Raw genomic sequence first — 14,457 nt, 5'->3', positions numbered from 1 at the left:
CTTGGCGGCTCGCATCCGATTCTATGATTATGTCCGGGGAAGAGTTGAAAATGGTCCTGCCGTTCCATTCTACGGCATGACGTAACCACCATTGCAACTCTGTCACTGATTGGGGACAAAGGGTCACCTCGTCTGCATACCGTAAACCCTGACGAAGATGGAGGGTTTTCAGTCGTTGCAGCGCCCGATAGTGGAGAGGTGCCGGAAATATCGCCTGGATAGAAGCCGACAATAAGCCGACGATCCGTGTGATAATCCTCAAAGATGCGCAACCTTTGCGCAATACCGCTCTGATTTCTTTGCGAATCAGCGCCAGTTTGGACTTGGGCAATCGTAGGACAGCCTGTTGGGTGTCCACCGTGAAACCCAAAAATTCCATCTCTTGTGTTGGGTAAAGAACCGACTTCTTGTGGTTGATGAGGAAACCTAATTCCTCCAACAACGATACCGTCCATTGACTGTGCAAGGCAGCTTGCGTTTTGGACCGTGCCATAATTAGTAGATCGTCTAGGTAATAATTAGTAGATCGTCTCACCCCTCTGCTCCGGAGAGCCGCCACCACGGGTTTCATTAGCTTGGTGAAACACCACGGGGCCGATGACAAACCGAATGGAAGGCAAGTAAATTGCCACATGCGGTCTTTCCATAGAAATCGTAGGAATTTCTGGGATGTGGGGTGCATCGGGACCGTGAGGTACGCGTCCTTTAAGTCTATTTTGACAAGCCAATCTCCTGGCCACAAAAGATCTCTCAGCAAATGGATCCCCTCCATCTTGAAGTGACGATACGTCACATGCTGATTGAGATCTCTGAGATTTATCACAGGACAGTATCCACCATCCTTCTTCTTGACTAAGAAGAGGTTGCTGATAAACCCCGGAGATCGGGGATCTACTTCTTGTACAGCTCCTTTTACGATGAGGTCTCGTAGTTCCTCGTCTATGAGGGTTACGTTTGGAGCCGAAAAATGGATTGGTTGGGGGATTATGTTTAATACTGGTAGGGATAGAAATTCTATTATGTATCCCGCTATCGTGTTGAACCCAAGCGTCTGCCGTAATCGTGGACCAGACGTGGGTAAAATACCTGTCTGCCCCCCACTATAGTGTATGAGAGTGTCATAGAGAGGGTACTCACCGTGTGGCGGGCGTGATCTTGGAAATCCACGTCCACCGCGTCCTCTCCAGGGTCGGCCCCGTGGGGGAAAGAACGGAGCCGGTTGGGCCACTGGCAATGCGTACGGCTGTTGTACTGGGTATTGTTGGGCAAGTGGTCTATTATAGGGCCTGAAAGAGGCATTGCGGCCAGCAGATCGGCCTCTGCTTCTGCCGGCCTTACCAAAAACCTTGGCGGGTTGTCCTGCCTTCTTAAGTGAGGATTGAGCCTTATCTAGGCTAGTGAAGAGGCTAACGAATTTATTAATGTCTTTAATGAGATCCTCTCCAAACAGCATGCCTTCAGCCGAAGGACCCGGCTCCTTTTCAGCTAGGTGTGATAATTGCGGTTCTAATTTCATTAGGATAGACCTTCTCCGCTCAATGGAACAGGATGTGTTCGCACTTCCTAGCATACAAACGGCCCTTTGGGCCCAGCCTCTCAGCTGATCTAAATCGACAGGTTGGGCCGAGGAGGCGCCTGTTCTGACAGGTTAAGGATTTTGGTCAGTGGTCCTAACATGTCTAAAATCCTATCCTGGATTAGTTTGAATGAATGTTCAATCCCTTTCGTTGCATATTTGCCGGACTTCTTCAGGTACTTGAGGAGTACCGGGTCTATCTCTGGCGTCATAATCACCTTTTTGGCGACACATGGCCTAGGGCATTCGGCCTTTAATTTGTTTCTATTGGAGCGGTCAAAAGACCTTCTAGTCCAGAATTCTACATATTGCGCGACCTGGGGTAGTGGAGCCCAGTCCCCAGAACGGGGATGTGTGATCGCATCAGGGCTGAAAAATGGTTGCCCTAGTGTATCTAGTATAGCCTCCTTAGGCGTTTCTAGAGTGGCGTCATCATAGTCCGCCATGAGCCCCGCATCTGCGTCCTCAGTCTGAATCTGCGGTGTCTGCTCCATCCGATTCAGCGGATGAGTCTTCCCCAGAGGTGTCAAATGAATTGGGTTTTGACCGTCTGGCGGTCTTATGCCTCATTGTGGTCTCCTTGAGGCCCAAGGGTCGGGTATGTTCTGATGGATGCGGGGTGTGACAGGCCGGGTTGGGTCCTGTCTGGGGCATATTGTTTTCTTCCCCTGCCGGGGAGTCGACATGACCCGATGTATGCTTTCGTTTACAAAGGGCTTTGCCACTAGTAGTTTGGTTCTTAGAAGTAGTGGGTAGAACAGGAACCGTAGTGGCAGTCAGTGCTGCTTGTATGGACTTATTAATAAGATCTTGTATCTGGGCAGGAGACATGAATTGAGAGGCATCCACCTCTACAGTCTGTCCAGCAGCTCTAGAATGTGTGTTATCTTCAGACATAATTTGGTATTATAAACTACAAGTAGCTAAGGAGAAAGGTATAAGCGGTATCAGAGCAGGGAGTATTAGGAAAAATCTAGATATCCGCACAGAGCACAATTGAATCTAGGCAAGTAAGGGTTAAGGTCGCTATAAGACTATAATAAGTCCCTAACAATAAGTCTCCCTAAGACAAGCAGTTGCTAGTGCGTCCTGCAGGGGTTCAGCAGACTTACAGAGGGGATCTACACAGACCGTAATCGCAATGCTGGCGCTCCTCTCACCGCTCGCACAACACTGGCGACGGAGAGAGGAGGCGTAGCCCAGCTTCAGTGATTGCCGCCGTAATCTCGCGAGATTACGGCTACCAGTACTGTGATAGGGCGCGCGGTCTGCGACGTCAGAATGACGCCGGCTGCGCGTCCTAAGTCCACGCCCCCGAACCTCCAAGCCCGCGAAGCCGATGACAGCGGCGGGAACTAGTGGAGGAAGACGGTGCGAAAGCCCGAAAATGGCGTCCGGCGAGCCAGTCGGGATGAAGTAAGAAGAGAAGGAGGAAAGTGAAATAAGAACCGAGGGGTCGTACTTATAGTTGTGCGATCCCAAGTAGGTAGAAAACTAAATAGAAGACAAGTGAAAATAAAGGAAGTAATGAATTAGTTTTAAGAATATATAGCAGAAAGAAAGAGGAAGAGGATCTACAAGCAGTCCCTTTTATAGGAGCCAGCATGTTGGGAGGAGAGGAGGAGTTCACAGGGGACTGCTGGGAATTGTAGTTTTTTCTATACGTTATTAGCATTATAATATTTCTGCTATGAGCATTAAAGAAAGAAAGATTAATGCAAGATACGAGCCTCCTGTCTGATATATAAGTCAGGATCAGTACAGGATAAGTAATGTGTATATACACAGTGACCTCACCAGCAGAATAGTGAGTACAGCTCTGGAATATAATACAGGATATAACTCAGGATCAGTACAGGATAAGTAATGTAATGTATGTACACAGTGACCTCACCAGCAGAATAGTGAGTACAGCTCTGGGGTATAATACAGGATATAACTCAGGATCAGTACAGGATAAGTAATGTAATGTATATACACAGTGACCCCACCAGCAGAATAGTGAGTACAGCTCTGGAATATAATACAGGATATAACTCAGGATCAGTACAGGATAAGTAATGTAATGTATGTACACAGTGATCTCACCAGCAGAATAGTGAGTACAGCTCTGGAGTATAATACAGGATATAACTCAGGATCAGTACAGGATCAGTAATGCAATGTATGTACACAGTGACCTCACCAGCAGAATAGTGAGTGCAGCTCTGGAGTATAATACAGGATATAACTCAGGATCAGTACAGGATCAGTAATGCATGTACACAGTGACTTTGATGACTCCACCTGCTGATATACAGAGATTATAACTTTATTCTCTGTTCTCCAGATACGCCGACCGCGCCAAGCAGATAAAATGTAACGCCATCATAAATGAAGATCCAAACGCCAGGTTAATCAGAGAACTGAAGGAGGAGGTGGCCCGCCTGCGGCAGCTGCTGTATACTCAGGGTCTGGCGGGTGAGTCTGGGGGATGTGGTGCAGGGTATATTGACCCACAAGTGGGGGGCACATTGGTTTCCAGTCCTCCAGGGACCCTCTAATATCTGACTCCCCTTCTATAGATCTTGCCTTCGAGGACTGTGTCACTGTACCCAATACCCCCCTACAATTCTCTGCTCCTCTCCCATCACAACCATGTGAGCCGGGCTCCCCTCCCGCCCCTCCTCCCCTCTCACCCCCCACAATGAACGGTCAGCCTGAGCCCTTTGATGAGGCTGAGGATGAAGTCCCCATCTGTACGGAGGAGGCGATGGAAAGGCTGCAGGAGACCGAGAAGATCATCGCTGAGCTGAACGAGACCTGGGAGGAAAAGCTGCGCAGGACTGAGGCTATACGTATGGAGAGGTCAGTATAGGGGGGGAGGGGGCTTCTAGGGGTGTGATGTATGCAGGGGGTGGGGTTGGTAATATGTGATGTAAGCAGAGGGCGGTGCTGGTAATATGTGCTGCAAGCAGGGGGCGGGGCTGGTGGGGTGTGACGTAAGCAGGGGGCGGGGCTGGTGGGGTGTGACGTAAGCAGGGGGTGGGGTGTGACGCAAGCAGGGGGCGGGGCTGGTGGGGTGTGACGTAGGCAGGGGCGGGGCTGGCGGGGGTGTGCTGTAGGCAGGGGGCGGGGGTGTGAAGTAGGCAGGGGCGGAGCTGGCGGGGGTGTGATGGGGGCGGGGTGTGAGGTCGGCGGGGCTGGTGGGGGTTGTGAGGTCGGCGGGGGCGGTGCTGGCGGGGTGTGCTGTAGGCAGGGGGGGTGCTGTAGGAAGGGGGCGGGGCTGGCGGGGGTTTGATGGGGGCGGGGGGGTGAGGTTGGAGGGGCGAGGCTGGTGGGGTGTGATGTAGGCAGGGGGTGGGCGTGATGTTGGCAGGGGGCGGGGCTGGTGATGCAAACATCTAACCAGTTTTTCTATATTAGGGAGTCGCTGTTGGCTGAAATGGGCGTCGCTTTAAGAGAAGATGGGGGCACCGTGGGGGTCTTCTCTCCAAAAAATGTAAGTGTGTTAGAGAGAGCTGTGCCCCCCGGCCTGGTATTGTAGTCACCATGTGACAGTCTGTTGTGTATTGTGTACAGATCCCGCACCTGGTCAATCTGAATGAAGACCCCCTCATGTCGGAGTGTCTCCTGTACCATATAAAGGAGGGCGTCACACGGTAATGTTGGGGTGCTGCCCCTGTCATATTTATCTGCCCCATATACATAGAATTGATAAAGGAGTGCGCCCTCTTCCTTACACGTGGCAGTGCCCAGTACAGCAGCCCCACTCACTCTTTATTTCTCACAGGGTCGGTCAGGTGGACGTGGACATCAAGCTGACCGGTCAGTTCATCAAGGAGCAGCACTGCCTCTTCCACTGCAACACCAAGGACAATGGAGAAGGTGTGTAGACAAATGGCATAGCGCCCCCCTGTGTTAGGTGGTATCTGTAAGTTATTACACACCTAATCCTGCTCCCCGTCATTGCTCCACAGTGGTTGTCACATTAGAATCATGTGAAGGTGCGGAGACGTACGTGAACGGGAAGCAAGTGACCGAGCTCCTGGTGCTGAAGTCAGGTAGGTGAACCCCCAAAATTTACAATGGCCGGACATGTGGGGTCCCCTCCCCGGGTCTGGTCATGGTCCCCTCCTCCCCCCCGGGTCTGGTCATGGTCCCCTCCTCCCCCCCCCCCCCCCCCCGGGTCTGGTCATGGTCCCCTCCTCCCCCCCCCCCCCCCCCGGGTCTGGTCATGGTCCCCTCCTCCCCCCCCCCCCCCCCCCCGGGTCTGGTCATGGTCCCCTCCTTCCCCCCCACCCCCCCCCCCGGGTCTGGTCATGGTCCCCTCCTTTCCCCCCCCCCGGGTCTGGTCATGGTCCCCTCCTTTCCCCCCCCAGGTCTGGTCATCTGGTCATGGTCCCCTCCTTTCCCCCCCCCCGGGTCTGGTCATGGTCCCCTCCTTCCCCCCCCCCCCCCCCCCCGGGTCTGGTCATGGTCCACCCCTTCCCCCCCCCCCCCCCCGGGGTCTGGTCATGGTCCCCTCCTTCCCCCCCCCCCCCGGTCTGGTCATGGTCCCCTCCTCCCCCCCCCGGGTCTGGTCATGGTCCCCTCCCTGCATCTTGTATATCAGCCCCTTCCCTTTATGGGTAATGGTCTTTCTCCGCAGGTAACCGAATTGTGATGGGCAAGAACCACGTCTTCCGTTTCAACCACCCGGAGCAGGCGCGGCTGGAGAGAGAGAAGAACACCACGGCAATGGAGAGTCAGCCCGAACCTGTGGACTGGAACTTTGCCCAGCGAGAGCTTTTTGAGAAGCAGGGCATAGATATCAAGCTGGAGATGGAGAAGCGGTGAGTACGGTGCTTCTGAGAGGGTCTATGGCCTAGGCGTCCAAACCGTGCACCTCCAGCTGTTGCTAAACTACAATTCCCAGCATTCCCGGACAGCCAACGGCTGTCCGGGCATGCTGGAAGTTGTAGTTTTGCAACAGCTAGAGGCCCCCAGTTGAGATGCCTAGGCCATAGACCGTGTGTACTGACCCCACCGTTCCATGCAGGGTATAAACACAGTGCTAGAGTACCCCTTTAATGGTTTCTTCTCATCCTTCAGGCTGCAGGATCTGGAGTTCCAGTATAAGAGAGAGAAGGAAGAAGCGGATCTGACTTTGGAGCAACAGAGACTGGTAAGTCCTCCCATGATGGCCGCCATATTAACCCCTTAACGACGCAGGACGTATATTTACGTCCTGCGCCGGCTCCTGCGATATGAAGCGGGGTCGCGCTGCGACCCCGCATCACATCGCGTCGGTCGCGGTGCTCATCAACAGCAGGGACCCGCGGCTAATACCGCACATCGCCAATCGCAGCAATGTGCGGTGTTAACTCTTTAGAAGCGGCGGTCAAAGCTGACCGCCGCTGCGAAAGTGAAAGTATCTCGGCTAGTCAATCGGGCTGTGAAATCGCGGCATCCCGAACAGCTTACAGGACACTGGGAGGGCCCTTATCTGCCTCCTCGGTGTCCAATCGGCGAATGACTGCTTCGTGCGTGAGATCCAGGCAGGAGCAGTCATGCGCCGATAACACTGATCACAGGCGTGTTAATACAAGCCAGTGATCAGCATAGGAGATCAGTGTGTGCAGTGTTATAGTCTCCTATGGGATAACAATGATCAGTGTGTGCAGTGTTATAGATCCCTATAGGATAACAATGATCAGTATAAGAGATCAGTGTGTGCAGTGTTATAGTCTCCTTTGGGATAATAATGATCAGTGTGTGCAGTGTTATAGGTCCCTATGGGATAACAATGATCAGTATTAGAGATCAGTGTGTGCAGTGTTATAGGTCCCTATGGGATAACAATGATCAGTATAAGAGATCAGTGTGTGCAGTGTTATAGGTCCCTATGGGATAACAATGATCAGTATAAGAGATCAGTGTGTGCAGTGTTATAGGTCCCTATGGGATAACAATGATCAGTATAAGAGATCAGTAAAAAAAATAGTGTTAATAAAGGTCATTTAACCCCTTCCCTAATAGAAGTTTGAATCACCCCCCTTTTCCCATAAAAAAAAACCCCAGTGTAAATAAAAAAATAAATAAACATGTGGTATCGCCGCGTGCGTAAATGTTCGAACTATAAAAACAACATAACACCAAAGAGAAATACTGTATAGAGTGCACACCACATAAATCTAATATAATCAATAGTCTTTATTATTTACCAAATACAGTACAAAATACACATAAAGGGCTAAAACCAATTAAAAAGCTAAACAAAGCATGAGCCAACATGGGAGAGGGGCCATGAACCCCCCCTCACCAATGTCCTGTCCCTGTAATATACTTAGTGTGGCTGTAGGTGCACAATATAAAGTCAATGTATAACAACCGCTAAACAACTCTGAATAGTAACAAGCGGGTACAATATAACTACTGAATAGAAAAATTAAATAAATACAGAGTATATAATACCACCAAATATTGTCAGCCACAGACAGAGGATCCATAACAATGTACATAGGGACAGGACCCCAGAGCCCCACGCGTTTCGTCACAATCGGTGACTTCCTCAGGGGTGTTAACACCGATAAAGACTATTGATTATATTAGATTTATGTGGTGTGAACTCTATACAGTATTTCTCTTTCTTTGGTGTTATGGTAGTCTTCATTATACTGAGTAGTAGCACCCATTGTTTATTTGATGTGGTGAACCCCCCATTCTTTATTAATAGTAACTATAAAAATATATCATTGATTAAAGCGCACGGTCAATGGCGTACGCGCAAAAAAATTCCAAAGACCAAAAAAGCGTATTTTGGTCACTTTTTATACCATTAAAAAGTGATCAAAAAGTCAGATCAAAACAGAAATCATACTGTTAAAAACTTCAGATCACGGCACAAAAAATGAGTCCTCATACCGCCCTGTATGTGGAAAAATTAAAAAGTTATAGGGGTCAGAAGATGACATTTTTAAACGTATACATTTTCCTGCATGTAGTTATGATTTTTTCCAGAAGTGCGACAATATCCAACCTATATAAGTAGGGGATCATTATAACCGTATGGACCTACAGAATAATAAGGTGTAATTTTTACCGAAATATGCACTATGTAGAAATGGAAGCCCCCAAAACTTACAAAATGGCGTTTTTTTTCTTTGATTTTGTCGCACAATGATTTTTTTTTTCCGTTTTGCCGTGAATTTTTGGGTAAAATGACTAATGTCACTGCAAAGTAGAATTGGTGACGCAAAAAATAAGCATCATATGGATTTTTAGGTGGAAAATTGAGAGGGTTATGATTTTTAAAAGGTAAGGAGGAAAAAACGAAAGTGCAAAAAACGGAAAAACCCTGAGTCCTTAAGGGGTTAAAGGGGTACTTCAGAGGGAATTATTATATATATTTTTTTTTTCTAAAAATGTATAGAGATTTGTAAATTACTTCTATTGAAAAATCTTAAGTACTGGAAGGGTTATCAGCTGCCTTATGCTCCACAGGAAGTTGTGTATTCCTTTCCAGTCTGACGACCGTGCTCCCTGCTGCCACCTCTGTATGTGTCAGAAGAGGTTTGCTATGGGGATTTGGACAGTACCTGACACAGACCGAGATGGCAGTAGAGAGCACTGTGGTGAGACTAGAAAGGTCTACACAACTTCCTGTGGAGCATACAGCAGCTGATAAATACTGTAAGGATTAAGATTTTTAATTAGAAGTGAATTACAAATCTGTTCAACTTTCTGGCACCAGTTGATTTAACTATTCTTATTTTTAAATGTGGAGTACCCCTTTAAACCTGCCACTGTTAACCCTTTCTGCCCTCTTCCTCTGCAGTACGGGGATTCGGACAGCGGGGATGACTCGGACAAGCGCTCTTGTGAAGAAAGCTGGCGCCTCATCTCTTCCCTGCGGGAGAAGGTGCCGCCGGGCCGCGTGCAGAGCATCGTGCGCCGTTGTGGCCTCCCGAGCAGCGGCAAAAGACGCGAACCTATAAAAGTTTACCAAATCCCCCAGCGCCGCCGGCTGGGGAAGGACCCGCGATGGCTGACGCTAGCGGATCTGAAGATGCAGGCGGTGAAGGAAATCTGCTACGAGGTGGCGCTGAACGACTTCAAGCACAGCAGACAGGAGATCGAGGCCATGTCTGTCATCAAGATGAAGGAGCTGTGCCGCACCTATGGCAAGAGGGACGCCAACGAGAAGGAGTGGTGGAAGGCCGTGGCACGTGACGTGTGGGACACTGTGGGGGTGGGTGAGGAGGATGATGGGAGCAAAGGGGGAGTCCAGGACCTGAAGGCGCACATAGACAAGCTGACCGACATCCTGCAGGAGGTGAAGCTGCAGAACAACATGAAGGACGAAGAGATCCGGGCGTTACGGGACAGGATGGTGAAGATGGAGCGCGTGATGCCCGTCACACAGGTGAGGTCCTGGGCACTGCATCCAAATCATGAGGGCAATACTGCAGAATAGTGAGTGCAACTCTGGAGGATAAGACATGATGTGACAGCAGAATAGTGAGCGCAGCTCTGGAGGATAAGACCTGATGTAACAGCAGAATAGTGAGTGCAGCTCTGGAGGATAAGACATGATGTAACAGCAGAATAGTGAGCGCAGCTCTGGAGGATAAGACCTGATGTGACAGCAGAATAGTGAGTGCAGCTCTGGAGGATAGGACATGATGTAACAGCAGAATAGTGAGTGCAGCTCTGGAGGATAAGACCTGATGTGACAGCAGAATAGTGAGTGCAGCTCTGGAGGATAAGACATGATGTAACAGCAGAATAGTGAGTGCAGCTCTGGAGGACAAGACCTGATGTAACATGAGAATAGTGAGTGCAGCTCTGGAGGATAAGACCTGATGTAACTGCAGAATAGTGAGTGCAGCTCTGGAGGAGAAGACATGATGTAACAGCAGAATAGTGAGTGCAGCTCTGGAGGATAAGACCTGATGTAACAGCAGAATAGTGAGTGCAGCTCTGGAGGAGAAGACATATGATGTAACAGCAGAATAGTGAGTGCAGCTCTGGAGGATAAGACATGATGTAACAGCAGAATAGTGAGTGCAGCTCTGGAGGATGAGACATATGATGTAACAGCAGAATAGTGAGTGCAGCTCTGGAGGATGAGACATATGATGTAACAGCAGAATAGTGAGTGCAGCTCTGTAGCATTAGACGTGTTGTAGGATCAGTGGAGGTGTGTTTTACATCCCTGTAGGTAGACATAGATGTAGTTTCCTGCTTCCCCCCCCCTCTGACCCGTACACTTGGTTCTGCCCTCAGGATGACGCCCCCGATGATGACCCCGATGATCAGTCTTTCTCCTGGTGCTCCAATGATGACGACGCGGTGAATAGTGGACAAGTTGAAGTTTCTCCTGACCGTTCTCCGAAGGGTCAGCAGGTGGTGCAGATGGAGGACGACACTACGTTTCGGCGGGGGAGGATGCGTTGGCTAAAACAAGAACAAACCCGTATTCAGAACCTGCAGCAGCAGCAGCAGATGAACCGCCGTCTCCCCGGCACCGGAAAGTTCATCCCACCACTAGACTGTAAGCTGCGCTTCCCCTTTAAGAGCAATCCCCAACATCGGTTTTCCTGGGCTCCGGGGGCCACGTATGTGGTAGAAGAGGTGTCAAATCCATGGTCAGAAGACAGGAGGAGCGGTGGGGAGGAAGATGGTGAAAGGCGGAATAGTCGGCGGAGGTCGGTGGAAGGTGAGAACCATCAGAGGCAGAGGAGAAACTCTCTGGACGGCGCCCCCAACAGAGGCCGGCGCCCCAACAATCGTCACAACCGCCAAAACGGCGAAAACCTCCAGCAGCCTCGGAGGAGATCGCAAGGTAGAGAAGGTGATGCGGGGTCCCAGGGGTCGAAACGGCACCCCTCCTCCCCGCAGGAGCGTCCATACAAGTACCACCCCTACACTGCGCCCCCGCGCATGCGCCGTCAGAACTCTGCCCCTGACCTGTGTGACAGGGAGACCCCAGTATGAAGAAGAAGGGTATTGAGCATGTCGAAGCGAGGAACGAGGAGCAGGCGGGATGCTGACAAGAGAAGGAACGGGAATGTGTAACCTGCCGCGCAGGCGCACCACTGACTTATATCCTGATGTGTTCTATTTTATCTTTTTTTTTTGTTTTTATTTCTGATATTTTTATTGTTTTTAAGAAGGAGATCGCTGCTATGAGGGGTGAACACTATGGGACCGTCCTGCCCTCCCCCTAATCCTTACAATCACTGTCAGCGGCAGGACGCCCCCCACTGATTATACTGTGTGTGTACATGTGTCTATAGGTGACTGGTGGTATATGTATATAGAAGTGGATGTATATGTATACACGAGGGGGTGTATATATATATCTCTGTACATCGGCTTGCACTGTTATATGACTGAAATGAAGTTTTCCCGGACGCTTGTTCGTGGAGCGTAGTCGTAGTCAGGAGGCATCGGGGGAGGGTCACCTCTGCTTTGATCCTGTATCGAATCCTGCAGTATACGGGAAGCTGAAGACGTAACACTAATGAAGTTCTCATACCCCCCCGACCCCTGTCCCATATATATATTTTCCCCAGAATTCCATGCTTCCATGTTTTTTGGCACTGACTTGCACTGCCCGCTCTGTGACCTTATTTATCTCGTGTGTGTTGGGAGGCGAGGAATGTGTGGGCGACACTGCGGGGTGACACTACGCTGCGGCAACCTGTAGTTTATATAGACGGACTGTATCCTGAGAAATAAAACTGCCCCACGCTGCACCTTGTCTCCAGATTACTTCTTAAATGCCAGGGCGCCTCCAGCTGTTACAAAACTACAACCCCCAGCATGCCCGGAACAGCCTTCGTCATGTATTAATGCAGTGTTTTCCCAACCAGGGTGCCTCCAGCTGTTGCAAAACTACAACTCCCAGCATGGCCGGACAGCCGTTGGCTGTCCGGGCATGCTGGGAGTTGTAGTTTTGCAACAGCTGGAGGCACCTTGGTTGGAAGAAATAACATTGATATGTTATTCCCCACCTGTGTCCTCATGACAACACTTCCTGTCAATGTCGCTAGAGATGAGCGAACTTACAGTAAATTCGATTCGTCACGAACTTCTCGGCTCGGCAGTTGATGACTTTTCCTGCATAAATTAGTTCAGCTTTCCGGTGCTCCCGTGGGCTGGAAAAGGTGGATACAGTCCTGGGAGACTCTTTCCTAGGAATGTATCCACCTTTTCCAGCCCACCGGAGCACTGGAAAGTTGAACTAATTTATGCAGGAAAAGTCATCAACTGCCGAGCCGAGAAGTTCGTGACGAATCGAATTTACTGTAAGTTCGCTCATCTCTAATTGTCGCCTGTGTAATCACATCTTGTAATTTTTGGCGGCTTCCGATTCTACGTAGTGCAGTTTTTGGTAAAAATGACACCTTATCTTTATTCTGTAGGTCCATACGGTTACAAGTAGAGATGAGCGAACTTACAGTAAATTAGATTCGTCACGAACTTCTCGGCTCGGCAGTTGACTTATCCTGCATAAATTAGTTCAGCTTTCCGGTGCTCCCGTGGGCTGGAAAAGGTGGATACAGTCCTAGGAGACTCTTTCCTAGGAATGTATCCACCTTTTCCAGCCCACGGGAGCACCGGAAAGCTGAACTAATTTATGCAGGATAAGTCATCAACTGCCGAGCCGAGAAGTTTGTGACGAATCGAATTTACTGTAAGTTCGCTCATCTCTAGTTACAAGGATACCTAATTTATGTAGATTTTATTTTACTACTTAAACATTCAAATTTTTTTTTTTTTAAATTGTCATCTTCTGACCCCTAAACCTTTTTATTTTTCTGGATACAGGGATGTATGAGGGATTTTTTTTATTAAATTTTTTTGCGCCTTGGTCTGTAGTTTTTAAGGCTGCATTCACACCACGTTTTTGTAATACAGTTCCCGTATCAGGTTTTTGATGAAAAACTGATTCCTCAAAACCTGACTAAACTGTATCAAAACGTGTACAAATTTTTACCCATATACAGTGAAAAACCGTATATGGTTTTAAAAAAATGATGTCCGGTTGAATCAGTTTAAGAAAAAAAACTTGTACGTTTAACCTTTCACTCGATTATGAATAAAGTTTCACTTGTTTGATTGAAATTCCAAGAAAAAAAAAAACTCTGCGGAGTCAAAAACCGGATGGTGCAAACCGGATGGCACAGTACGCACATACAGTTCTGTACGGTTACAATTGACTCCCATGTTTAAAAAAACGTAAACTGTTTAATACAGTTTTCACCCGGACCAAAAACCGTGGTAGGCTACAGTTTTGGATACGGGGAATAAAACTGACAAAACCGCACAGGATGCAAAACGGATGCAACCGGATATATCATTTGGCATACGGTTTTCAATGCATACGGTTTTTAGAAAACGTATACGGGAACTGTATTCCAAAAACGTGGTGTGAATGCACCCTAATCTGTGCCCTTTTGTTTTGATGGGACTTTTTGATCGCTTTTTCAAAAAAAAAAATGTATGGTATTGGAATTGACCAAAAATGCACAATTTTGGTATTTGTGAACACCATCGACCGTTCAGTTTAGCCAACCTTTATATTTTAATAGTTCGGACACTTTAAGCACATGGTGGTACCACATATGATTTTTTTTTTTTTTTTTAAATACATTTAAAAAAAAAGGGGAAAAAGGGGAATTGAAATTTAATAGGAAGGGTTAATTCACTTTTATTTTTTGTCCCCATAGGGGTTTTACTATGTGATCTTCTGATTGTACATACTGATCCATACTATGCCATAGCACAGCATTGATCGGTGTTATCGGCGCACTGCTGCTCTAACCTGCCTCCTCGCCAGCCATGCAGGCAAGGACCCTTCCGCCGTCCACTCAGCTGATTGGGACCCGCGAAGTCCCGATCATCTCCAC

General features: G+C 48.8%; 1 protein-coding gene across 1 annotated transcript in view; it reads left to right on the top strand.

Moving 5' to 3' along the window:
• LOC130340389 (kinesin-like protein KIF1C) overlaps positions 1-12,318 on the top strand; it is a 37,633-nt gene extending 25,315 nt beyond the window's left edge. The window contains 10 exon segments of the mRNA XM_056554175.1: positions 3,906-4,036; positions 4,141-4,423; positions 4,982-5,057; positions 5,138-5,217; positions 5,349-5,443; positions 5,536-5,619; positions 6,207-6,390; positions 6,650-6,722; positions 9,375-9,962; positions 10,826-12,318. Of these exon segments, the coding sequence (XP_056410150.1) occupies positions 3,906-4,036; positions 4,141-4,423; positions 4,982-5,057; positions 5,138-5,217; positions 5,349-5,443; positions 5,536-5,619; positions 6,207-6,390; positions 6,650-6,722; positions 9,375-9,962; positions 10,826-11,536 (2,305 nt within the window). The 3' untranslated portion in view covers positions 11,537-12,318.
• Positions 12,319-14,457: the final 2,139 nt, after the last annotated feature.

This window comes from Hyla sarda, unplaced genomic scaffold (assembly GCF_029499605.1).
Source record: "Hyla sarda isolate aHylSar1 unplaced genomic scaffold, aHylSar1.hap1 scaffold_59, whole genome shotgun sequence".
NCBI lineage: Eukaryota > Metazoa > Chordata > Amphibia > Anura > Hylidae > Hyla > Hyla sarda.
Note: the sequence above shows the minus strand (reverse complement) of the source record. Positions and strands in the feature narration are given on the sequence as shown.